The following is a 24,882-nucleotide window of genomic DNA, read 5'->3' as shown; positions in this document are numbered from 1 at the left end:
CAAGAAAAAAATTCATTACCGAAATTATAATGTGTGACCAGAATTGTTTTATTAATTTTATTGAGTTTTACTGTAACTGAATAAAAAAATCTTTTTCTAAAATTCTTCTTCTAAGATTTCAGAATATTTTGATTAAATTATTTTTAGGTGATTTCATTTCTCAATTAAGTATGACTTATTTGTTATTTTTATCGAGAGTTTGAGATATAAAAGTTTAATGGTTCACGATATTATGGAGTTTTATTATTTTCCCATCCTTTGCTGTAATTTGTTATGCATCTTGAACGAGCTGGTATTCGAAATATGCTGCACTTCCTCTAATATAAATTTAAACCGTACCTCATATTAAGGTTATACGGAAATATCATCGGATGGTTGCGACGAGATGATCTCATTTTATATATTCAAGCTCATCGTATTACCGTTGCACCGATCGTTGAATTCAATGGGAACAGAAATAATTGATAGCGATTGTTCGTTGAATTAAACGCAGTTTTCATTTATCCGCTACGTACGGAGTAATGACATCATGGCTGTTGCGCTCGAAGATCGCCGGCAAGGTTACCGTGTGGCCAAATATAAAAGCCGGTTTTTGTCTAATTAAAGTGTTTGACGAATTGATAGACGGTAAACGAAGTCACATGTTCCGGTTTGTTGGCTTAGCGGATAAGTTTCGTGTTTACACTCGAGATTTACGCCCCTTTGCTCACGATCCAGTGCAACAACCTGTGCCTCGCCTATGTAATTTTCAAAGGGACACGTTTAAAGTGACCTGCTGGACCGGGACGATCCGCGTCGGCCAGTTTTTCTGCTGATTTATATAAATTTATCGGGTCCGTTGGCCGTTATAAAGTTACGTGTTTGAAAGGGGGAACACACGGTGGCGAAAATATCGAACGGAATCTCGATTTTCGGGACACAGGCAGCCTCGATTCCGGTATCGCCGAATCGCCGCCATTAGAAACAGCCGCGATAAATACCAACGACAGCGAAAACGTGTCTCTGAACGTAGATAATATCGAAACGCACGAAAAGAAAGTAAAACGAGCTCGTACCAAGCTACTATGAAACACAAATTTAGGCGGTGTCCTGCGCTATACACGCGAATATTACGGTTCCGAAAACAGCACGACGTTTATTCTATCGCGAAGTTTTTAACCCTCTCCCAGCGAACTTGGGGGTCCATTTTGATCCATGTTTATTCCAGAGTCGTGAAAGTTCTGGTTTACGTTACCGAAAATACAACACTGCCGTAGCCGTTGACTTGCTCCCTTCCCCCCCCCCCCCCTCCATCGTCGTTTTCGCGAGATTAAAATTTTCCGTACGCGCGAAATTTAAGGAACAACCACGGTAAAACTTCGATATACTCCTTCTATACGATTCTAAAGGCCAAAATAAGACGAAAATCAAGAACACTAATTTGTTGATGGAGGCTTCGTTAAAAAGTCATTAACGTTTGAAGTTCCGCACGTTACGAATTTTTTTCTCGAAAATGCGCAGGATTTCGGGGGTATGTGTAATGACCAAAAATGCTTGTAATTGACCCCTGTAACTAAATATAATTTTTTTAGAATGATTTGAAAATTTTTTTTTCCGACGAAAAATTTCACACCTCGAATTTTTTTCTAGAAAGTGGATAGGATTTCGGGGGTATGTCTATTCACCAAAAATGATTGTAATTGACCCCCACAGCTAACAATATTTTTTTCAGAACGATTTGAAATTTTTAAATTTTGTCGAAAAATTTAGGCACCTTCTCGATTTTTTTTCTTGAAAATGCGCAGGATTTTGGGGGTATGTCTATTCACCAAAAATGATTAGAATTGACCCCCACAGCTAACAATATTTTTTTCAGAACGATTTGAAATTTTTAAATTTTGTCGAAAAATTTAGGCACCTTCTCGAATTTTTTTCTTGAAAATGCATAGGATTTCGGGGGTATGTGTAATGACCAAAAATGATTGTAATCGACTCCTGCGACCGAAAATAATTTTTCCAGAACGTTCAGAAATTTTTAAATTTAATTGTTAATAACTTTTTAACGAAACCTCCATCAAGAATTTGGTATCCTTGATTTTCGTCTTATTTTGGCCTCCAGAATCCCCCATTAAAATTTTTCCCAAGGGTGGCAGAATACCCTGTACAGTCGCAAATGCGTCGAGACTTTCGAGGCATTCGAAACTCACGAGAGCTCCAAGCCTCGAAACATGTTCGAATCGATTCGAATGATTCGCGTATCGCGGGGAAACCCGCTGGTCCCGCGGTGCCATTATCGTCGCGTAAACGCTATCGTTCGTGCTTCTTATCGTAATCGCGATATCACCCCACGGGGTGGATTAGAATAGCCATAGCTCGCGCCCGAGCAGAGGAGCATCTAACGCGACCAAGCCAGGTAATAACTTTACCCTCTTATTTTTATCAAAGACCCGCGTCAACGGCTGCCCTGCTACTTTGTATCGCGTGTATTCTTGGTCACACTTAACGTTATAATAATTTCTAAGTTAACCCCCCCTTGTCATCGGTCGCGGACTCGTCCTCGTGCAGGACGCATCGTTATTAGCGTAACGGGCATGATTTCAAGGGTGAATTCAACACGGTGAAACAACGGGGGAAAAAGTTCGTATAAATACGGGACCGGTCCGACCTCGTTTCCGAGTTAGAACTGGAACGAATGACACCGAGCACGGTAACACGCGGATATTAGAAACGAAATTTTATCCCCGTCGCTGTTTATATTTATTCTGGAACGTACGCGAGCAAAATTATCGAATTTCGATCACCCCGCTGCCTTGAAAAACGAGTAAACTTACGAGAACAATTTTTAAATCTTCGCTACGTAATTGTACGACAATTTTTTACTTTAACTTCGAAACGGTAATTTTACCGTCGAGCCCGATGCGAAGGAAAACACGCGTTTGTACGTTTGGCTCTTCGTCAAAGCGTCTTTTTCGACGCAAATACTTATTGGCGGCGGAGGTACGAAAAAATGTCACTTACTATTTGGCGCAGTCGATTAGTTGGTACTCGTTACTCCTCTCGAAACTCTGCTGAACGCCCCGGTCCTTCCAGAGGGTTTCAACGATTTCGTAGAACTCCTGGAAGCAAACGATCGCGAGAGCCTGTTAGTAAATCGTTCGAACACCGCGCAGAAAGTTACAAAATGCCCCGAATCGGAAATAAATCATCGTTTCGAGTCTCGTGGGTGGATGACTCGCGAGATAAGTGTACGGTTTGGCGCGGACCCACTGTCGCGGCTCGTTAATTATCAAAAAAACACGCAACCGTGACGAAACGAAATATTTGGCTCGAACTCGGCTTCCGTGACGACGGAAAGGACGCTTTTCGAGATGTGCAGACCGAGAGAAAATTAATTTTTTTTTTTCGTATGGAAAACAGCACAATTTTCTGGTTTTAATAACGATTGATTAGTCGTAAGAAAATTATAGGGGATACTGGAAAAAGGTACGATAAACGAGCGGACTTTGGGTGGCAATTCGATTCCTACAGACGTCGATGGACAACTAGTAACGGAAATTAATTAATATCGTTGTTGCTGGCATCAAAGCACGCCCGATCGGGTGTCCTTTGGAAACTTCCTGGAAACTATGGATTTTTGTTCGTCGAAAAGACCAGTTCCCGAGCGTTCCCGATTTCAAAGCAAATTGGACGAACTTTCCGAACTTCGGCGTCCCCAGTTCTTCGATCTCTCCGTTACGGCGCACGAGGCACGAATTAAATGTGCAAAGTGCGATCGTAAACAATAGCAAAATGTAAACACAAGGAAAATTTCATCGTTCGCTAGATTTATTTCGTTTGTAATAATTTACAATAATTTCAAGAAGTTGTCGAAGTTGTTATCGATGGCAGAAGATGGATTATCTTGCACAGAGTCCCAACCTTCGCACGTCCAACCGTGCAAGCTCGTCTCGCGACGGGGCTGTGGTCGAATTCGGTTCAGAATTCGCTCGAAATAAACTTCCGTATCGTCGACAAGCGGCGCCCAGATATGCAGCAAAAAGCCGAACGACCGTGACAAATTGGACACAGATTGTCGAACGACGCGAGCGAAACGAGCGAAAAGGTGCATACGGCCGCCATTGTGCAGTATCCTCGTTCGATTTGACCGCGAAGACGCGTGAAAAATCGCGCTCGCCTTGTCAAAACTTAAAGTTAATTACTCTTAAAGGTAGCAATAAGTTCGCAGATATTGGGTTTTAAATAAAATTAGGAAGTTTAAATAAAACTACAACGTACAAAACGATTTCATGGTAGATACGGTTTTAACACTTTGACTGCCATGTCACCCATACAGGGTGTTCGGCCACCCTTGGGAAAAATTTTAATAGGGGATTCTGGAGGTCAAAATAAGACGAAAATCAAGAATACCAATTTCTTGATGGAGGCTTCGTTAAAAAGTTATTAACAATTAGATTCAAAACTTTCAAATCGTTCTGAAAAAATTATTTTCGGTTGTGGGGATCAATTACAATAATTTTTGGTGAATAGACTTACCCTCGAAATCCTATCCACTTTCTAGAAAAAAATTCGAGGTGTGAAATTTTTCGTCGGAAAAAAAAATTTTCAAATCACTCTAAAAAAATTATATTTAGTTACAGGGGTCAATTACAAGCATTTTTGGTAATTACACATACCCCCGAAATCCTACCCACTTTCTAGAAAAAAATTCGAGAAGGTATAAAATTTTTCGACAAAATTAAAAAATTTCAAATCGTTCTAAAAAAATTATATTTAGTTGCAGGGGTCAATTACAAGCATTTTTGGTCATTACACATACCCCCGAAATCCTACCCACTTTCTAGAAAAAAATTCGAGAAGGTGTAAAATTTTTCGACAAAATTAAAAAATTTCAAATCGTTCTAAAAAAATTATATTTAGTTACAGGGGTCAATTACAAGCATTTTTGGTCATTACACATACCCCCGAAATCCTACCCACTTTCTAGAAAAAAATTCGAGAAGGTGTAAAATTTTTCGACAAAATTAAAAAATTTCAAATCGTTTTAAAAAAATTATATTTAGTTACAGGGGTCAATTACAAGCATTTTTGGTCATTACACATACCCCCGAAATCCTACCCACTTTCTAGAAAAAAATTCGAGAAGGTGTAAAATTTTTCGACAAAATTAAAAAATTTCAAATCGTTCTAAAAAAATTATATTTAGTTACAGGGGTCAATTACAAGCATTTTTGGTGAATAGACATACCCCCGAAACCCTACCCACTTTCTAGAAAAAAATTCGAGGTGTAAAATTTTTCGACAAAATTAAAAAATTTCAAATCGTTCTAAAAAAATTATATTTAGTTACAGGGGTCAATTACAAGCATTTTTGGTGAATAGACATACCCCCGAAATCCTGCACATTTTCGAGAAAAAAATTCGTAACAGGCGGAACTTTAAACGTTAATAACTTTTTAACGAAGCCTCCATCAACAAATTGGTATTCTTGATTTTCGTCTTATTTTGGCCTCCAGAATCCCCCATTAAAATTTCCCCTAGGGGTGGCCGAACACCCTGTATATGGGTGACAAGATTTACCATTATAATACTAGGAAAATTAATTCTCAAGTTGAGACGTTGAGAAAAATAAATTTGAACAGAATTTATGAATTTTAACAAGGTTACAAAAATAAGTACTGAAACAAATTTTAGGTTACGTAGCTTACAATGATCTGAAATCAAAATGTTACTTTTGCAGAATATTACACGGGTTTTGATCTGGCAGTGAACGTGTTAAATTCACCAGGAATTGTGAAAGTGGCCGGAAAGGAGTTAAAAATATTTCAGTATACGGTAGCCAATGATCCGTCGAGTCCACGGCCGGTTAGAGTCGCGCTTAGAACCGAACGATGTACAAGCGATTCGATTTAATTAATTCGGATGCATCGTTCCGGACGGTTCGCGGTGCAGAGCGACGCGCAACAAACAAGGGGCCACGATAATTCGCGCACGCGGGGGCCAGGCATAGAGATACATACACGTACGTACGTACGTATGCACGCACGCACGAACGTATCGCCAACTGCCAGTGAATGACGCAAAACACACGGATTATTTTGTCGCGACGACTTTATTTCGAGACGCGGCGTATCGCTACTTCGAAACGTTTCGTTTCGCTTTCAAGCTCCCACGAAATCTCGGATGTTCCTTTTGGCACGCGTGAAATCCTTGTTCCACCGCCGCGACGGAACTTTCTGTAATTGCCGACCTTATCGATCATATTTTTCAATCGACGATCTACTTCGAGCGAAGTGAAAATATTTCCTCGTCGCTGACAACGCGTAACGAACAAATAAATAACGATACGATCTGCTTGGTCGATCCTGTGGGGCCGGACATTGTGCACTACTGTACTAGATAATTCATTACGACCACGGTAAACTAAGAACAATTGTAGATAATTAGATAACGACTGCTGAAAATTTGACTGCCGACGTGGAACGCGAATAAAAAGACGTCGATATCGATCCATCATTCTCCCCGTAGTTTTATTTTGAATTCGAAACACCTTCTCGCCCAGAAGTTAACAAGCTCGTAAACGATCGAACATCTGGATCAACATAATCCCTGGGTCTCTGGTTCTCGAAAGAGAGAGATCGATTATACAATAGCGGGCAGAAGTTTAACGCGATGAATTTTAATTTGGATTGGAAGCACGTTACGCGAACTGACCTTCTTGATTTCGAAATCTCGGTTGTCGAATATGAGCATTCAACTTTTAACCATCTGGATGTTGCATATATTTTTTATAACATAGAAAATTGCATTACGCTTTTCATATAAAATGAATCGGATGGTTACGGCTGCTACGGAAGACCTCGGCTCATTTTGCGCGCCATCGGCGTCCATGTTTGCTTTCTTCATTTTGGAAAGATAAAACTCCGTCGTGTCATTGCTCCAAGTTACATAAGCAAATGTCGACGGGCTCGAGAAAGCGTTACTAATACACGACAAATCGGGAGATCTTTAAGGGATAAATCGTGTTGCCGAGTTCAGCGCACGTTTCAAAGAGGCGCGGCAGAATTGTTGCCCTGAATACAGAATGACTAAACGAGTCAAATAACGCGTATTGCGCGCGCGAGCTTTCGACCGCTTGTGTCGTAATATTTTAATGGTGCATACTACCCCCCACTCCGGTTTCACTAGTTTCTCTGTACGATTCATCGTACCGTGTTACGAAATTATGCGATCCATACCGAAACGTTTCCATCGTACGAAAATTAATTTTATCAAGTTGATCTTCTAAATGTAAAATCTACATTTTAATTCATTTGAACCAGTAAGTCTGACCCACTGTTCGATAGGCTGAAAATTTCCACGGGATCGGTATCCTCGCAGCTATCGACGTGTGTCGCGAGTTTGGAAAAATAAAATCAATGGCAACGGTGTGTCGAATCTCGTGCGATTCGATGTGGAACGGCTCGTACCACACGAACAGTTTCTACTGAACCAGTTTCTCTCTTTGTGCACAACAATACAGGGAACCGTACGCGTGCATGTACACACCGCGAGGAATGGCGCAGCACATCATAGTCAGGACCACTATATAGCGTACCAACATGTGCGATGGCTGTGTAAACATTGTAAACACTGATCGTGCCGTACAGTGACTCTCACACGAAGAAATTCTCGTTTTGCACGTTGTCATCGTAAAGTTCAGGGGAATCTCTCCGTATCGACCGCGTAACTACGATGTGCTACGGAAATACAGGTATCCCCCGTACAACACGGCAGTTAAATCCCGAAAAAGTTCCGTTTTACGCCGATCCGTGTTATACGAAACAAAGGACTTGTACGTAACGTACACCTGAAAAATATACTTTCTTTAATTGTGCCACTTTCCTATGCTTTGCGTTACTTTAATTAATTGTACCTCTAATAATAAGGCTAGTGTCAGATTTCTTCTTTTATAGAGCCTTCTTTGTTAATTAGCGTCGATGAAACGACCTCCATCGAACACTGAAACATATCGAACAATTTATACCGGGCACAGTGCGAATGTATGCACGAGAATGTTAACGCTCGCTGTAATAAGATACAATTTTTTGGAGGATTGTTATTTTCCTTGTAGCGTTATCTGCACGACACGATGCGTATTCATTAATTATCCGTGCATGAGTCATTTCGCGCATGTACGCTTTGTGTTCGTAAACTTGTATCATCTGCTAATTTTTTCCTTCGCTCTTCGCTGTAATTATTTCCTGCTCGTATCAAAGGTTGCCCCATCCGTGAGAAATAAAATAAGGCAAACGTACCGTTTCAAGAAAATATCTTCTTGAATTCAATTCGATATAACCGCGATGAAATATTACCGAGTATTTTTATATTCGTCGAGAGCTAGTTACGATTTGATATTTCGAGAAAATTTCGTATCGTTAATCCCCATATTGTACGGATCGTGGAGGTTAAGTAGAGCCACGTTTCGCCGTATAGGTTAGGAAGAAGCGCGCGGTTGGCGAAACGTTAAGAAGGCAGAACAGCACGCGGAACAAACTGGTTGGCTGACTCACCGGGGGATAATCGAAGTCCGGGGAGGACGAGACGTCCAGGATATAGTCGACTTTGCTCTGGTTCCCCGAATCCTCCAAAGAGACGGGCGGCGTTAGCGTGCCCATCGCGCTGGTTATCGTCTGAAAATAATTACACAACGATCAAAGCTGCGCTTTCCGCGGCCGAAACTTTCCAGAAATATATCCCGCGGATTAACGCGGGACGCGTTTCCAGCAACGCGGATTCTCACGGCGAAACGCGTTTCACCGACTCGCGTAATTATTGCCCCGAAACTCGTCCCCGTCGTTCGCGCCGCGCGTAGATAATGTCACATTCGTGATCCGCGAATGTCACGGACGGGGAAAAATTGTCCATCATATTCACCTGACACGCGGAAGCGATCGCAAGGTTACGCACGATACGCGTATCTAAACGCGGCCTCGAACGACAAATTACCGACGATACTCGTCTCCCGGTGTAACGTCGCGAATTTACGGACGTTTACGATCGTTAAGACGGACATTTGCATGCCTCTCACGGTTAGCGATGGGATCGAGTGTACGCGCGAGCTAGTTACTCGCGTGTGTAATTTTAACTGGCTATGGTAGCGAATAAAGGTTTAAGACTACGTTCTTACTATATAATAGATCAGGGATTATAAATAACATTAAGTTTTTAGTCAATTTAATGTAGTGTTCTTTCTGCTTGATACCCTTACTGTGACGACGTTCTCACCTAACCTCAATCTTAACGGTTCCCGCGTTAAGCTACGTGTAAGGCGCCAACATTTGAATTAGTGGTAGAATGTCTTTATATTAAGAATAATCGTAAAATTTAAAGCGAATTAAAGAAAAAGAACAATATGACTAAATAATATCTACTTGGGAACCTTTTGGTTATACAATAATTATTATTTATGAGCGAAACAAGTTTTCAGTCGCTCATAATCGTTATCGTGAACGGAAATAATTCTTCGATTACATTCGATCAACCAAATCTATTTTAGTATCATAGTTCATTTATTATAAATGTTTGGAAGAAGTTGGTAAGCTTGAAGCGCCAGTCAACGTGTTAAACGCTATGTACGGACGAGGATGGTTTTTCTGATAAATTTTTAACAATAAGAAATACATTTTAAAAAGAATTAAATTTGACATAAAAAAAGTAAAATAAATTCGTTCTGTATCTTCTCTAATAATAATAAAAGAAGAAATCTTAGAGATTAATGTCTCGAGCATACATAACCTCGAATGCAATTTCGTCACTCTTTATTTTCGTCTTATTTTTGCCAGCAGAATCATTCCCTAAAATATTTACCACCAGTAGGTAAACACGCTAAATAGAAAAGACTATATAGAATATAATTGCATATAAACAGATTTTTTGAGAAGTTAGCGAGAAGTATAGAATTCTTGCCAAGGGACACAATTACTCTTCGTTGAAGTTCGAAATTCCCCATCGTTAAAATCGATTGGCCATTGGGTGACGCTAACTTTTTAACAAAGTTTCGCGTGCTCCACCCTTAAAAATGTCTTCTCGTCGTGGTAAACGATGCCAAGCATTGAAATTCATCCAAGCAAATACGTTTGCGACGATTCAACGCCACCGATTGCATTTCTAAAATCTCTGGGGACTGACCTGGGAGGGAAAACTGAATTTGCGGTGACGCACGATGAAAGACGGGGTGCCTGGCCACCCAAGAACTTTACATAAAGTGAAACGTTTGTTTTCACGAGAGCTACTCGATTCCAATGAAACGGACCGTGGGTATTGAATCGATCGATATATTCCGTGAGTACGTATCGTGCTCGTTCCCGGCGCAGCTCGCGATGCAACACGAACCGGCGCGAAATCGACGAAGCAAAGCAGGATTTTTATCTCCGACCGGCGAAGTAAAGAAGAATTTGTACCATCGCCAACGAAGTTCGAAAGAGTTTCGAGTTCACGTAGAGAGGCGCGCGTATTGATTCAACGATAAATGGTCTCGTTCCGAGAATATCCAGCTCACGCCGATAGGCTCGCGTGTGAATTATTCAATGCGTTTCGTTGATATCGCTTCGTAGCGATATTTTCGGCGAACGATGAGCGCTATTCCATAGGTTATGAGTCCCCGTCGCGTTTTAACGATGCTGACCGTCGCGACAGCGACCAACGTCTCCACCAGACGCGAGAAACACGAACTAATAGGGTTTTCCGAAAAGACCGATGGGAACTTTCAATTGTCATAGCGGCCATGTTTGTTTTTTCACTCGTCGAGTCACGCGACGTTCACAAATCATCGTGAACAAATACAAAGTCGCTCGACGCGTTGAAATAACTATAATTTATTATCAAAATTATCCGTTTCAACAAAAAAGATGAAGTCCGCTAGCTGGCGGAAGTAACTCGATGTTATGTTCCCCGATAAATTTCGTAACAACCTTGAACCTATACTTGGGATCATTGTCTTGCTGAAAGACGTATTGTCTGGTATATTAATATCACGATGGTCCCGTAAATGTCCGATGGGGTTTAAATCTCTAAAATAACTCGCGGAAGTAATGCTATTTTCTGAAACGATCTTGCCATTCTGGTTTGTTACGTTCAATCGTCTCAAAATCAAAATAATTAGGTTACGTTCCTCGATAAGTCTCCCTCGAATGCGACATTTATCAAATCCACCCCTGTTGGTTCGTCGATCGTGAGATCTCCGCGCGGCGTAACGAAAAAAACACAAACAACGACGCGCAGAAAAATCGTCGGCCCGCGAATTAAAAAAATAAAACGGGACAAATCGCGTAAATAAATATCCGTGAATGATTCTTACCAGTATCGCGTCTCTGATGTTTTTCTTGATGTCCTCGATCTTTTGCCGCTTTTCCCTGCGCAACAGAGAGAAAAAGAGTGTGAGAAAGAAACCGGTGCCGCTTTGTTCGGCGTTCGAACGAATCGTTTATCGGGTTTACCGTCGTCCACGGCCACCGGAAACGCTTAATACGGATGCGAGAAAACGGAAGATTCGATCGCGTTTAATTAACTGTCGCAGACGACAGGCCCGTACGATCTATATGCGCGCATTGTCGTTATTAGCGGTTCTCGAGTCATTCGTGTAATTTTAGAACTTACGGCATCACGCCAGTTTTAGGTATACCGATTTCGACGGGTTTGGAGACACTGGAAGTTTCGCAAATAATCGCGATCGATGCTACTCGCACATACATACGCGCTCGCAGAGGACCACAAACGGTGGAACGGCGAGTTTGCGTTCGCGAGCGCTCGTGCCGTCTCGTGTTTTATGGTGATACCCGTGCCAGACTTCTGTCGTCGTTCGAAAAGACGTTGGGTTACTTTGTGCCGCGTCGCGTACAGGCGTATCGTAGATTATAAAACGACGACAGACCCGATCTAATACCAGGTTCGCCCATTTTTATCGCCTCGTTATTCCAGTCAGGTTTTTTGCAGACAAAACGATGCCGTGTACTATTTATTCTGTGCAACGCGCGCGCGCGCGGCACTTGGAAATTCATCGTCTCTCTTACTTTCGGTTTCGACTATTCGTCATCGTTTTATCGCCAACTCTTTGCTTTTAATTTGGGGAGTGAATCCTGAATCGAAAACGAATAAATCCACCAAAAGTGGCGACAGCATTGCCTCCAATTTGTACTCAATTATATTACACGGACAATTATCGATTAATCGGTTATAGCAATGGGAGCGTGGCAATGCTAAAAGGGGTTTAAATGGCCCGATTGAATTAATAATTTGTTTTCACGGTCCGTAATGCGTTGAAGAATCGCGAGCAGCGACGCACGGGCGATCAAATATGCCGTTCGGAATAATTGCAGGATCATCTGCGCGAATAGAATCGTCAACATGCTGTACGAGTTAGACGCTCGATAAAAATAGGACTGCGTTAATTTCGAAGACCAATAAACATAAGCCAACTTAGTATCTTCGCTGTTTTAAACGACAGGAACGAGCGTCGCGTTAAACCTGACAGAGATACAGTAAAACTTCGATACTCGCGCGCGAGCCTCGTTCGTTGCATTCTGCCGACCAGTGGAAGGGTTAGTCGCTTAGCAACAAGTGTCGTATCTTCCGTTTGAGGCAAATACAAATCTCTAGTGAGAGATCGACTATTACAAGATAGGTCAATAGAAGTGGGGGTCTTTCTTATTGGATCGGTTAGTTCGATAATTGAACGAACTTTCAGCCCTGTTTTCCCGCAAATGTCGAGATTCTACTGTATTTGGCTTCCCGAGCAGCGTTAAAACACTGTCCGCTTGTTTGTTCACGCGCTAAACGACGAGACGCGTTGGAAGAAGAAACAAAGAACAGTCACGGATTAAAGAAATGTGATCAGAGTTCTGCTAATTGTACTTCAATATGCAATTTAATTACGCTGCCATTTAACTACATAATTCAATCTTTTCATCTAATTAAATTGCTGATCATTCTAACGATTATTGTAATTGAAATAAAGTGTAATTAAAATATAAGGTAATTGAATTATGGCTGTCAGATACGCTTTAATATTTTTACTGGTTCTCAACCTGTGCGCTGCGAAGGTTATTTCTAGCTGCAATTATTTTTACAGAAAATTTCGCAGAGACTTTCAACGCTCGTTTATTTCAACGTAACACTGATTTTTGCTACGCGAAAGGAGGGAGTATTTAAAAAAATATTAAAAGCCCGTCCGTGTTCGTTATTTTAATCGTTTGCCACGACGATTCTTTGATATTTTATTTTTTTTCTGAATTTTTTTATCTGTATAATCATCGTTCGTTTAACACGTTGAACGCCGCGTCGGTCACGAATGATTGACAATACACATAGAATGCAACGATGGGAATTTACAGCAGTAAATATTCCACTATCTATTGGAAATTTCATGTCGATCTTATAATGGCATTTTATAATTTTTATGAGCGATAAAATATACTTTATCGAACAGAGCTAACTCGGTACAAATGCAGCACCACGTTAAATGCTCGCAGCTACGTTGCGTCACCATGTTTGGCGCTATTGCGTGGCGTAAACAGAAAGATAAACTTAGTCAGCTCGGAGCCTGATTTATTTTCACCTAAATGTAACATAAATAATACCGAGTCGAAATTGCTTCGTCGATCGTAAAGTATCGTAGAATCTTTGAACCGCCATTTCTAAAAAAAAACCGCTAAGAATGGGCATAAAATACGTGCACTACTGTTCAAAACAGCGAAGATATTTAAGTGGTCTGTATCTAACGGACCACGCTGTATAGTTAATTGCAGGACCTGTTCACCTTTCGATTTACCTGGTCGAAATTATCGAAAATCGAAGTTTCGTTCTTTCGCGGGCAAGCCACGATTGCCACTGTCCCGATCAAATATACATTAACCGCGATACGTATACAAAGATTGCAAATAGATCGTGAAAAAGACACGAGACAACGGGAGTTATTCTCGTTGGCCGCCTTGTTTATATTTTACGTGCGACCGGGGTGGAATGGCAATCGAAAACCAAACGAAACGGATACAGTTACCGCTGCCGTGCAAAATGCAAGAGCGTTACGAAGTTAGAGGTTAGGGGGAGGGGGGGGGTGAATCTAAAAATACCGAGATTCTACCGGTATGTTTCCATAGTAAACAAGCGAAATCTGAATCGAGCCCGTCGGACACGTAATGCTTCTTAGAATCGAGCGGCTGAGAAGAACGATCGAGCTCGACGATACAAACAATTCGCCGTCCATCTTTGCCGAGAATGAAAGAAAAAAAGTTCCACGATGCGCGCGACGATCTCGACGGAGCTGGATGGAACAAAAAAAAAAAAAAGTATCGTAAAGGAAAGAAATCACCGCAAAACGTAATAACGAGGCGTGTTTTAGGCCCGTTATCAGCACCGGTGGCAGACAGAATTTACGACACACGCGAAGCGGGCCGACCCGTCTGTTTGCACGTCGTTTCCATCCTATCTGCTTGTTCCTGATTTTCCACGTATAGGTGTACCGAACATCCTTACGCGATAACGACACCGCGTCTCGCGTCTTCTGTGGATCTTTTTTCGCGCAAAAATTACCAACGAACGCGATCGAACGTTTGATCACCTTGGAATATTTATCTTCTCAGCGCTTAGACGCGTTTGGTTCGAATTCCCCCGGGCATTAGGACAACTACTAAATCAATTTATCCATTCAGAGGTGTCTCGTAAAAGCTCGTACTCGCGGTTATGTTTTATCGACTATTTGAAATCGTACGTGTGCAACGCTACAATTTACGCTGCGTGTATTCCGGCACGATCGTATAACTCAAACGGAATATCGCAGAAGCAATACTCGAAACGATGAAGTACGAAACGGCAATCTAAGAGCAATAAGATTTTTACATTTCTGCGGAGGATCTAGAGCGTTCGACGCGTCGAGTCAAATTAGATTTTTAAGGAAATGTTCTCGAACGTAATAAAAATAATTGTACGAAAAGTTTGAAGTGTCGTGGAAAATTGTTGCGACTTTATAACTTCAACGTGATATTGATATTTAGGTCGATTATACAGGGTGTTCGGTCACACCTGGGAAAAATTTTATTGGGGGTCTTCTAGAGGCCAAAATAAGACGAAAATCAAGAATATCAATTTCTTGACTGAGGCTTCGTTAAAAAGTTATTAACAATTAAATTCAGAAATTTCAAATCGTCCTGGAAAAATTATTTTCGGTTGCGGGGATCAATTACGATCATTTTTGGTGAATACACATACCTTCGAAATACTATCCACTTTCGAGAAAAAAAATCGGGTAGGTGCTGAAATTTTTCGGTGAAAAAAAAATTTTTCAAATCGTTCTAAAAAAATTATTTTCGGTTGCGGGGGTCGATTATAATCATTTTTGGTCATTACACATACCCTCGAAATCCTACCCACTTTCTAGAAAAAAATTCGAGTAGATACTGAAATTTTTAGATGAAATTAAAAAATTTCAAATCGTTCTAAAAAAATTATTTTTAGCTAGAAGGGTCAATTACAATTATGTTTGGTGGATAGACATACTCTCGAAATCCTGCGCATTTTCGAGAAAAAAATTCAGAACGAGCGGAACTTTTAACGTTAATAACTTTTTAACGAAGCCTCCATCAGAAAATTGATATTCTTGATTTTCGTCTTGTTTTGGCCTCTAGAATCCTCCATTAAAATTTTTCCCATGGTTGGCCGAACACCCTGTATTAAATCCGCCATTTTGAATTTTGAAATTCTCTGATGCATCATCGGCGACTTGAAGAACTCCTAGCTTCAAGTTTCCTCACCTAAATTCCTCGGCTCCATCGAGTCATGAAACGTTCGATGTAATTTTCGAATAAAAAATTAACGTGTAATTACAAGTATTTAAAATGTATATCGAAAGGTTTCGGGGGAATATATTCGTCGGAGGTTTATTCCGGAACAAAACATGTTTTTCGTCTAATTTGACTCCGCTGCAAGGCCGCGAGCTTTATTTACTGTTGCGGAGACAGTACTATACTGTTCGAAAAGAAACTGTACTTGATTTGTCACGGGAATACTTCGTGACTCGGCGTTTGGCTATATTCAGGGACATCGAGTTGTTGCACCGACGTTCGCACCTCGTCGGATCGAATTGCGGGACTAGCGGAGTCAGATACGGATGCAATTCCCTGAAATATTTTTAAACGTTACATTTAAAACGACGAAACTCACGCTTCGCTGAAGCCATTAACGTGCAGTATCCTCATCTGTTTGACGATCGTGCTTTTCCCGGATTCTCCCGCTCCTGAAACACAAAGAACGATATTTTTCTTTTTTTTTTTTTTAAAGGAAAACGTGTTACGCAATCGTTCTCGTTTAATGGGTTTGAAACGAAGGACTCCGGGAGCCCGGATCAACAAGTTAAACGACAGTCGTTTACTTCAAAGGATTCATCGGTTCGTTAAGAATCGTTTCGACGTATGCTATCGACGCGCGACGGGTACATCAAGAGTTTGTCCGTTCCGTCCGAGGAAAATCGAACGAAAATAGTTATCCGTGGGCGCGGAGCGAACGGTTCCAATATTTTTTCTTTTTTTCATGCGATCCCTCCTCGATCGGATCCGGAAGGTTCCTCGACGAACGCGCGAGCAGAGTATTTTCGTTTTTGTTTCCGTTTCTCAAAAGGGATCGTAATTGCACACGACGGGGAAACAATACAGGCAACAGCTGTTGCTTCGTTGGCTGTAGGCTACGAGTCGGATACGCAATACACACAACGCGCGCGTCCACGGTCGAATTAGAACGACGACCTACATAAACGGAAGAATAGGAAGGTAATGGCTAGGTGTTGGGTTAAGTATCGCGATAAGTGGACGGTGTGCGTGCGTGTGTGAGAGACGAGGGCGCACGCGCGCACCACGTTGGTCGCCGCCGCCGCCGCTCTGTGAAAAAGACCGACTGTTGGGAGAAGGAGAAGAAGGAGACGAGGAGAGCGCACGAAAAGGGTACAACACGACGAGAGCGACCGCTCTCGCTGGATATTCGTGGGTGCCGCTGGCTCATACGATAATCGATAAAATTGAATTACGCGCTGCTGAGCATCGCGATAATGTTCGTGCGGCCTGTCCTCGCCAAAATTCCAGATCGAAGTTGACTCTGTCAGCCGGTGTTCGTAGCTGGATATTTTCCCCGGCACGTGCATACATATTTACGATTTGAAAAGTGTCGTCACGGGACAGGTCGGCGAATTTAACCGGTTCGCGACACGTTTACCGAACGGTTGCTCGCAAACTTCGTGCAGTCGACCGAATCTGTAGGTAAACCTCCGATGAACCTCCACGTGAATGTTTAATTGTCTAACCCAGCATACGCGATGTACGAAACGAATCAAAGCAGAATTCGAAAAAAGATCTATCAAAAATGTGGAACAAAAGTTTCTTGCACCGATCTGCTTTTTCATGTGGAAAGTAATTTGCGAGCTGGGCGTTGGGATGTAGTCTCAAACTGCCGTGCAACATGTACCAAATTATAGGGGAAGCAAGGTTCGCGCAAGAAGACTCGGTTTCAAATTTCCAATTTGCCTTTTCGACATATCCTGTATACGATTCTGGTGTTAATGTTAGGTAACGCGTACTGGGAACAAAATAGCGACCCAAATCCGAACGTTTACATTACAAATTAATTTGTAATTAATTGAAACGCCAATGCATCAGCAATGCCCTTTTCGTACAGTGGCTTTGCTCAAAGATGAGGCGATAACGTTCGCTCTTCAAAGCGAATGTGTTCACAGTATGTATCGTTCGATCTCAAAGAGCTCCTTTTTTTAATCAAGCATCGCATAAAATGAGGCGATATTAAATTCATCCCGATACCGCGTTATCGTTACCTGGCATTCTTCTCGTACACGAACGTCGTAAGATAAAATGTTCACTCTCTTTTAGAAGGAACACAATGTACATTGTATATCGATTCATAAAGCTATCCGTAATTTACTTTGATGAATTATTACAGCTTTTCTGCATTCCATTATACATAAACGACTGTCAAAACGCACTCGACAGCGTGCGATACGATAATGTTCAAGGTCGTGGGAGGTCAAAAATTGATACACGGAACGAATATCTTACGGAAATTGAAAGCGTGGTTAAGCAACAACCAATATCCCAGAGCTCCATTCGAAGATCATTTAATCAGTATTGACGATCACCTTTATTAATTAAAAACGCACGTTGAATGTTCGTTTCCTTCTATCTCGTTCATATGCTGTTCATTTACGAGACAAACGCCGGGCGATAATAATGCGAACCCCCCGCAGGGGTCAGTACATGTTGCATCGCGGAACGGAGAGATTATCGACGGGGGGAAAAAAAAAAGTAAAGCGCTTTCGCAATCACTTACCGAGCAAAAGGAGCCTGTGAGTGGCCCGGTAAACTTGCTTGTCCTTTTGCAATTGCCTGGTAATGGCATCCGAGCGCCTCTTCTGGTTCTTGCTGTCATCCTGGCTGGCCTTGCTGCTCTGGCTGCCGAAACACCCCATGACACACCACGAGAGAGACACGCGCGGCTCGCCCTCTTCGCTCTTCCCTTCCACTTCTGTTGGTTCTCTGTTGTTCTTGCTTCAAAGAAATATCACCACTGATACTCCTCCCCCGAGCCCGAACAGCTCGCGGTTACGAGCACTACCGGCGCGCGTTGTTTATCTCGCGTGCGAATGCGACGTTCGATATAAGTAACACCCTCTCTCTCCCGCGGTTCGCGGAGATTCACTCCGTTTCCACGTTTACCTGCTTCGAGGTTCGTTCCTTCGTTCCGGCCGGCTGTCTGTCACTCGATACTTAATCTATCACCGTCGCGCTTACACTCGAGCCTCGTCCTTCTATCGACGTCTCCCTCTCTCTTTCCCTCTCCCTCTCTCTCTCTCTCACTTTTCCACCCGCCGCCTATCGTTACGGTGATCGGTCTCGTCTCGCGACCTTACAGTCTTTATTTTTCTTCGTTTCTCCCTTGTTCTGCCGTCTTCCTCCTATCTCCGTTTTCATACACCAACTACGTACACGTATATCTTGACTCTGGGTTCGCACCTCACACGTTCACTTCACGGCTTCTTTCACTGCCCGCGAAACCATAGCTACATACACACTGTGTGTCGCGACGGTGCTGCTGGTCCAACGTTGACTTCGTGTTGTACCGTGTTCGAGTACGAGGTACAGAGATACGAATAAGATGTTACTTCTTTCAGCGTAGACGTAGGGGCGTCCGATTTCCTAGTACTGACGTTTACGTTTGCACAATGACACCTGGAGCTCCGATCGACGAATTGACCCGCTCGGAGGAAGAACACGGGCCAGTTACGTATCGGACGTGAGCACGACTAGACGGCCGATACGCGATGAAAAAATACCAGCGATATATCGGGCAACCGAACCACTTACGAATCTTCGGTTTAACACTGGGCGAGAACCGGCCGCGACACACTCGCGGCAGATTGCGATAGAGGGAGTACACACGAGGTACGACGAGCGACTCGAGAGAGTGGGAGCAAGACCGGGACTGGGATAATAGGTTGACGTGCACTGTCGTCCGATGCGCCTCCTGTGATGGCCCGTGAACACGAGGCACACGCGAAATCGTTTCAGGAGGAAGGGACTCGCGACGCGTGTACGCGACAGCTCTGCCTCGCCTCGCCTCCCAGCCCCCTACCTTTCGAACAGAACAACGAGAAGTTAAAATAGATTGGCTCCGGTGCGTTGCTTGGCTCGTTGTTGTCCGAATGAATCGAAAAAGACTCGCAGAATCGACAGCTCCTCGTAAATAGGGAAAACGATAGTGCGTGACTCTCGGTTCGCTTGATTTTCTATAGCTCTCGCGATCTCTGCTGATACTGTTCCCCGGTGATCTTGTTCGTGTAGCTTGGAACCGCGAGGAGAATCCTCCACGATCCGATCCTAGTTTTTCTTCTTTCTCTGATTTTCGTTCCTCGACTCGATTTTTCGAGGGCTCGTCCGGGTTCCCCCTCCCCGCTGCTCGCTAGTCTCTCTACCCCTCTCCACGAGCTTCTCGTCGACGACCACGGCACAACCACCACTCGGGGAACCCAACCGTGTGCCCTCTCTTCGCACACACCCTCGAGTGGTCTTGTTTTTTCACTCTCCGCACCTCGCTTTCACCGAATTCGCTCGCTCTCCTCACTCAACAATCCCCGAGAAAATTCGCGGCCGAAACATCCGAGACGAGGTACTCCCTGCAGCCAACATGTCGTCTGCTAGGCCCATCAGCGCGGCGGACCACCGCGCTTCGGATGGATCAGGTTCGTAACTTGTGTTTCGGGCACCCTGTCCTCGACTCGTCGCTCTTGTCGTACTTCTGTCGAAAAAAAATCGACTCGTGTGCACGACTGTGTCCCGTGTTCAATTCTTCGTCCGTAATTTTTCGACAGTTTTGTATCAGGGACAACAATCTGTCGCGTTGAGTGTTAATGCATCGACTGTTGCGCTGTTACGATAGTCGATAGAACTAAACCGTTCTATGTGTACGTACGCGTTGTGTAGCTTGCACACACGAGCAAATTTCGGATTACTCTGAGACTTATACACGGATATTTAGTTTTACCGGTACGACAGATCGCGCTGTAATCAATCCATATACATATATATATGGACATACATGCCAGTATTTAAAATGTTGCCAACGCTTACAAAGTTAATTTACTAACAACTTTCTCAATTCTAAAAGCCCTATAAAATTGGGTAAACGATATGTATAGCTTTGTTCGATCGTAACACACTCGATAAAATATAAATAAGTATAAACCTAAAATTTTGATGTTACAATACGGATTATTATTAAAATAGTTAAATTGTTATATATTGTAATGTCATGTTCTGAAATTGAATTTAATTTAAAATAAATCACAGAAATACCATATAATTACGTTGTAATTATTGCTATAGTTATTTTCCCTATTGCTACAATATTAGTACTGTAAATCAAAATGATATCGCTTAAAAAGTAAAAGTTAGGTACATATTTCTATAGTGCACAGAAATTGATTTATCGAGGAGAATCGGGTTTAAGATAATAATTTCGTTTAATCTAGACCGCATAACAAATTTAAGATACTATCGCATAATTGATATTTATGTTATTTATGATATACTGATTTACAGTTGGAAATATTATTTTATGCAAAAGTTATGTAAAAGCTTGTAATTATGTAATAAGTTTTTTTCTCACAGAGTTATACTCTGCAAGACATATTAAAACATTTACTATAATATGATTTACAATGCAAAAAGTGGTCTATGACCAAGAAGGCCACTGCATTCGCCCGAAAGTAACATGTATATATAACGAAACTTAGACAAAAGGCTGTTCTGAACGTAGATGTACAATGAATATGCCATTAAGCAGCCTGTATGGTTAAATAACGTACTTTTAATACATAAAAATAGAACGAACAGCATGATTTCCTCAATACCAAAGGAACTTGGTGACAATGTAATGTCATGCATGGAGCTATGCACAATTACAGATATTTTTGTCTTCAATGAATAGCTATGAGGCCTGACTCCAACAGTTTTTGCAACTTTGCCGCTATGTCCGGATTCTTTAAGTGACTGTAAATAGAAAAATTTACATTTTAGTAAAAGAATGATGTTCTCCATACTATACAATAATTATAATTGCTTACTCTTGTAAAGCTCTAGGATCACTCTGCATTTGCTCTAAGATAAGTCTCATAGCAGGATCGCGTAATATACTTTGAACTTCTGGATCTTCCATTGCTCTTTTTCTTACTTCCTCGGGATTCGAACTGACGGAAACGGCACACGATCGATATCCCTCTAATGCTTCGCTATTCGAGGGATCCAATTCCAATGCTTTTTGATAAACAGTGAGCGCTTTTCCTTGTTGTTGCATACCTTGCAATATCTTTCCTTTCCTTATCCAACCTTTAATGAACTTTGGATCAATTTCAACGCATTTCTCGCAATCTTTTAATCCAAGGTCAAATGCTGCCAATTTGGTGTAACAAGCAGCTCTGTTGCTATAGTATTTCGGATCGTCGGGATTTCTCTTAATGGCTTCCGTATAATGCTTTATTGCTGCTGGATAATCTCCGTCTTTATACTTTTGATTTCCAATCTCCTTTTCTTCTTCTGCTTTTTCCGGATCGATATATGCTTTTCTCTCTTCCTCCTTAATGATTTTATCAATATCAGAGAGAAGAGTTTTTATTTCTGGTGTTCTATGCTCCGACATAGACTTTTCATAATACACCTTTGCTTGTTTCCAATCCCCCATCTTTTTATATGCATGACCAATTCTAGTAAATGCTTTTGCTATTAATTTAAAATCAGCTCGATTCTCTCTTCCAACTTCAATGGCTTTTTCACACTGAGCAATACATTTTTCATATTCTTTTTGTTCAAAGTTTACTGCTGCTATATTTAATAAGTAAATAATTTCTGTAGGATCTAATTCTACTGCCTTGTTATAATGTCTAAGTGCCTCTGCAAAGTTCTTCTTTTTGTAGTTATCATTGCCCAATTGTTTCTCGTTTAGTGCCTCTTTCTTTTCAGGTGGAAGATTGTCCTCTTCTTTTTTCTGAGGTTTAGGTGGTTCTTGTTTAGGTTTCGGAGGTTCCGGTGGTTGAGGTGAATCTGTGTCCATCGATTCGTACATGTCCATGCCCACACCTAGCAGTACGCTAAGAGTTGTCATTACTCTGTTATCGTTAAATTTCATAGGAAGCAGTTGTGGATTCTGCCGTAGCTCCCGCAAAAGTTTCAAATACTCTGGATCCTGCAAGTAATCCTTGGTTCTAGGGTCATTAGCAAGTTTGACAAAGAGATCTGGTCTACTGAAAGGATTCATAGCTGCTGCTTGTTTCTGAGCCTTGACCTCAGCCAGACCAATTTTAAGCTGAGCATTGTTGGGATCGAACTGTAGGCCAGTTTCATATGCTTTGAGAGATGCATCTAATCTACCCAAGTAGGCAAGTGCACTTCCCTTACGCGAATAACCTTTTCCCCAATCTTGTTTCAATTTTACAGTCATCTCTGCATCTTCTAATGCTTGTTCATAATTTCCTGCATTGGCATACGCCGCAGATCTATTGCTATAAAGGACATGATTGTTTCCATCTAATGCAATTGCCTCTGTATAATATTTGATAGCCTCGTCGAATCTTCCTTCTTGTAAAGCAGAATTACCCTTTTCTTTTAACACTAATACCTGTAAACGAATTTTCCGAATTATTGAGCTTGAAACTAACAAGCAAAATAATCCCAAGGCATTTGGATCGTTTCTTTCCGGAAGGTCGCATAACGTTAACGATAAATTTAAACGGAAGGTTGCGTATGAAAAGAAAAGGATCGCAAGAATTTTCAAGTTTACGCACGAACAATGGAAATCTTAAAACACAAACTTCCAGTTTAAAATACGGGAGTTCGCCGTTTCGCGAAACGACCCAATGGAACGTACGAGAAATATATCGCAGAATAGGGAGCAGGAAGAGCACAACAATTTTTTTTGTCGACGAAAGCGTGTTCAATTAACGAAATCGTGGAGAGATACAGTGCTTACTAAAACTACAATTCTTCGAGCCTACGAGATCCTTTACTACGATCGACTTTGTTAGAATGTTTACCTGGTCCATAACGCTTGATCTGTGAACAGTGATATTTTCGTCCTATTTTCTGTGACTCGTTCTTTTATGCTTGCAAATATACGCGATGACTCGTGCGAATGTTCTGTCGTTGAGCCGGCGCAGATTTTCAGAAAGCTCCAGAAATGGACAACTAGCGCCTCTCCCCGATTATCCCGAAACTAGTTGTACATATGCAATGTGCCTTCCCGCGATTATGATCCACAGTTTTCTAGCACCTTCGAGAACGCGCCCTTTTCTGTCTTTCTACGCAACACGCAAATAATTGCAGCCTAGCTTCACGCTCAATCTAACCAACGCTCCGTTTGACCAGTTAACGACTTCGTTTCGTAATTAAATCGTTACTCGTTCGTTACGTGTCGATTGTTGGTACATCGTGTGTTATAATTACGACCTACATATTGTTTTTTTTCTCTATACGTATGCATTTATGTAACCATATATCTTTTATTTTACACAGTTTATATTTGATTTAATGGAATTAAATGTATATTTTAATCTTACAAATATATAACACTTGAATTCTGATTGATAAAATTTTGCCTCTCTGCTGATACGCTGCGCCCAACGTTACTTTGTAAATTTTACGCGTACTAAATGTTGTTATACAGTTTGGTCAACAAGCGTTCTAATTGGTGTGTTTAAATCGTACAGACAGCTGTACAAGTTGATAAATTTCAGAAGTTAAAATCTACTGGGAGGAAAAATAACAATACAAATAAAATTTGCCAACGTAGGCACATTTCGAATATGAATGGCTTTTTGGCGACTGACTTTACTGCGCCCAAGGTTGCTCGATCTGGCAGCACTTTCGTTGCCACGGATCCTGGTATTTCCATCGGCGAACTGGAGTGACTGGGGAATCCCAGTTGTTCGTCGTGTCGCATATTTTTCTTCGTCCTCGAGCAGTTCGATAACCGCTATATTATCTCTAGAATCGTACGTTTCCCAGTTTCATTTACATATACATGTCTGGAAGAATATGCAATCTGTGTCGAGTAAAAAAAATTTCACATCCAAATAAAAATGCCGAATCTTTTCCTTTCAACATTCTGCCTATTGTTCGCATCGATTGTCTCTACTATCTCATGAAAATATAACGTTTCGCAATAAATAAATAATGTTGATTCTTTGTTAAATACGATAAATTCCCGCGGTGGTATAAACGAACACATCTACTTGAACGCGAAACTATATTAAACCATCGGTACACCATCCCCTCTTTGCTAAGATCCAAATATATTCCGGAACCTGTACGCTTCGCAGACCAAACT

At 41.7% G+C, this 24,882-nt stretch overlaps 2 protein-coding genes across 3 annotated transcripts in view; both read right to left on the bottom strand.

Annotated features, from left to right (window-relative positions):
- Nucleotides 1–20,458, bottom strand: part of Galphas (G protein alpha s subunit) — a 29,261-nt gene extending 8,803 nt beyond the window's left edge. The window contains exons 1-5 of one of the 2 annotated variants that reach the window (XM_076773496.1): nucleotides 18,337–20,458; nucleotides 16,171–16,243; nucleotides 11,315–11,369; nucleotides 8,529–8,648; nucleotides 2,998–3,095 (exon numbers count right to left, since the gene is read on the bottom strand). In XM_076773496.1, the coding sequence (XP_076629611.1) occupies nucleotides 2,998–3,095; nucleotides 8,529–8,648; nucleotides 11,315–11,369; nucleotides 16,171–16,243; nucleotides 18,337–18,475 (485 nt within the window). In that variant the 5' untranslated portion in view covers nucleotides 18,476–20,458. The remainder of the gene's footprint in view (nucleotides 1–2,997; nucleotides 3,096–8,528; nucleotides 8,649–11,314; nucleotides 11,370–16,170; nucleotides 16,244–18,336) is intronic. The other variant, XM_076773495.1, reaches the window with a different exon arrangement.
- A 548-nt stretch (nucleotides 20,459–21,006) lies between these two features.
- Nucleotides 21,007–24,045, bottom strand: Stip1 (Stress-induced phosphoprotein 1). Its single transcript, XM_076773302.1, has 3 exons — nucleotides 23,591–24,045; nucleotides 21,629–23,175; nucleotides 21,007–21,554 (listed from the first exon to the last, which is right to left on the bottom strand). The coding sequence occupies exons 1-3, from the start codon at nucleotides 23,597–23,599 to the stop codon at nucleotides 21,482–21,484; spliced, it is 1,629 nt and encodes a 542-aa protein (XP_076629417.1). The 5' UTR covers nucleotides 23,600–24,045; the 3' UTR covers nucleotides 21,007–21,481.
- Nucleotides 24,046–24,882: the final 837 nt, after the last annotated feature.

Source organism: Colletes latitarsis, chromosome 9 (genome assembly GCF_051014445.1).
Source record: "Colletes latitarsis isolate SP2378_abdomen chromosome 9, iyColLati1, whole genome shotgun sequence".
In the NCBI taxonomy this organism is placed as follows: Eukaryota; Metazoa; Arthropoda; class Insecta; order Hymenoptera; family Colletidae; genus Colletes; species Colletes latitarsis.
Note: the sequence above shows the minus strand (reverse complement) of the source record. Positions and strands in the feature narration are given on the sequence as shown.

Coding starts and splice junctions, on each gene's coding strand:
- Stip1 (XM_076773302.1), bottom strand. Junction 21,555..21,628: donor GATCCTAGAGCTTTACAAGA/GTAAGCAATTAT, acceptor TTCTATTTACAG/TCACTTAAAGAATCCGGACA.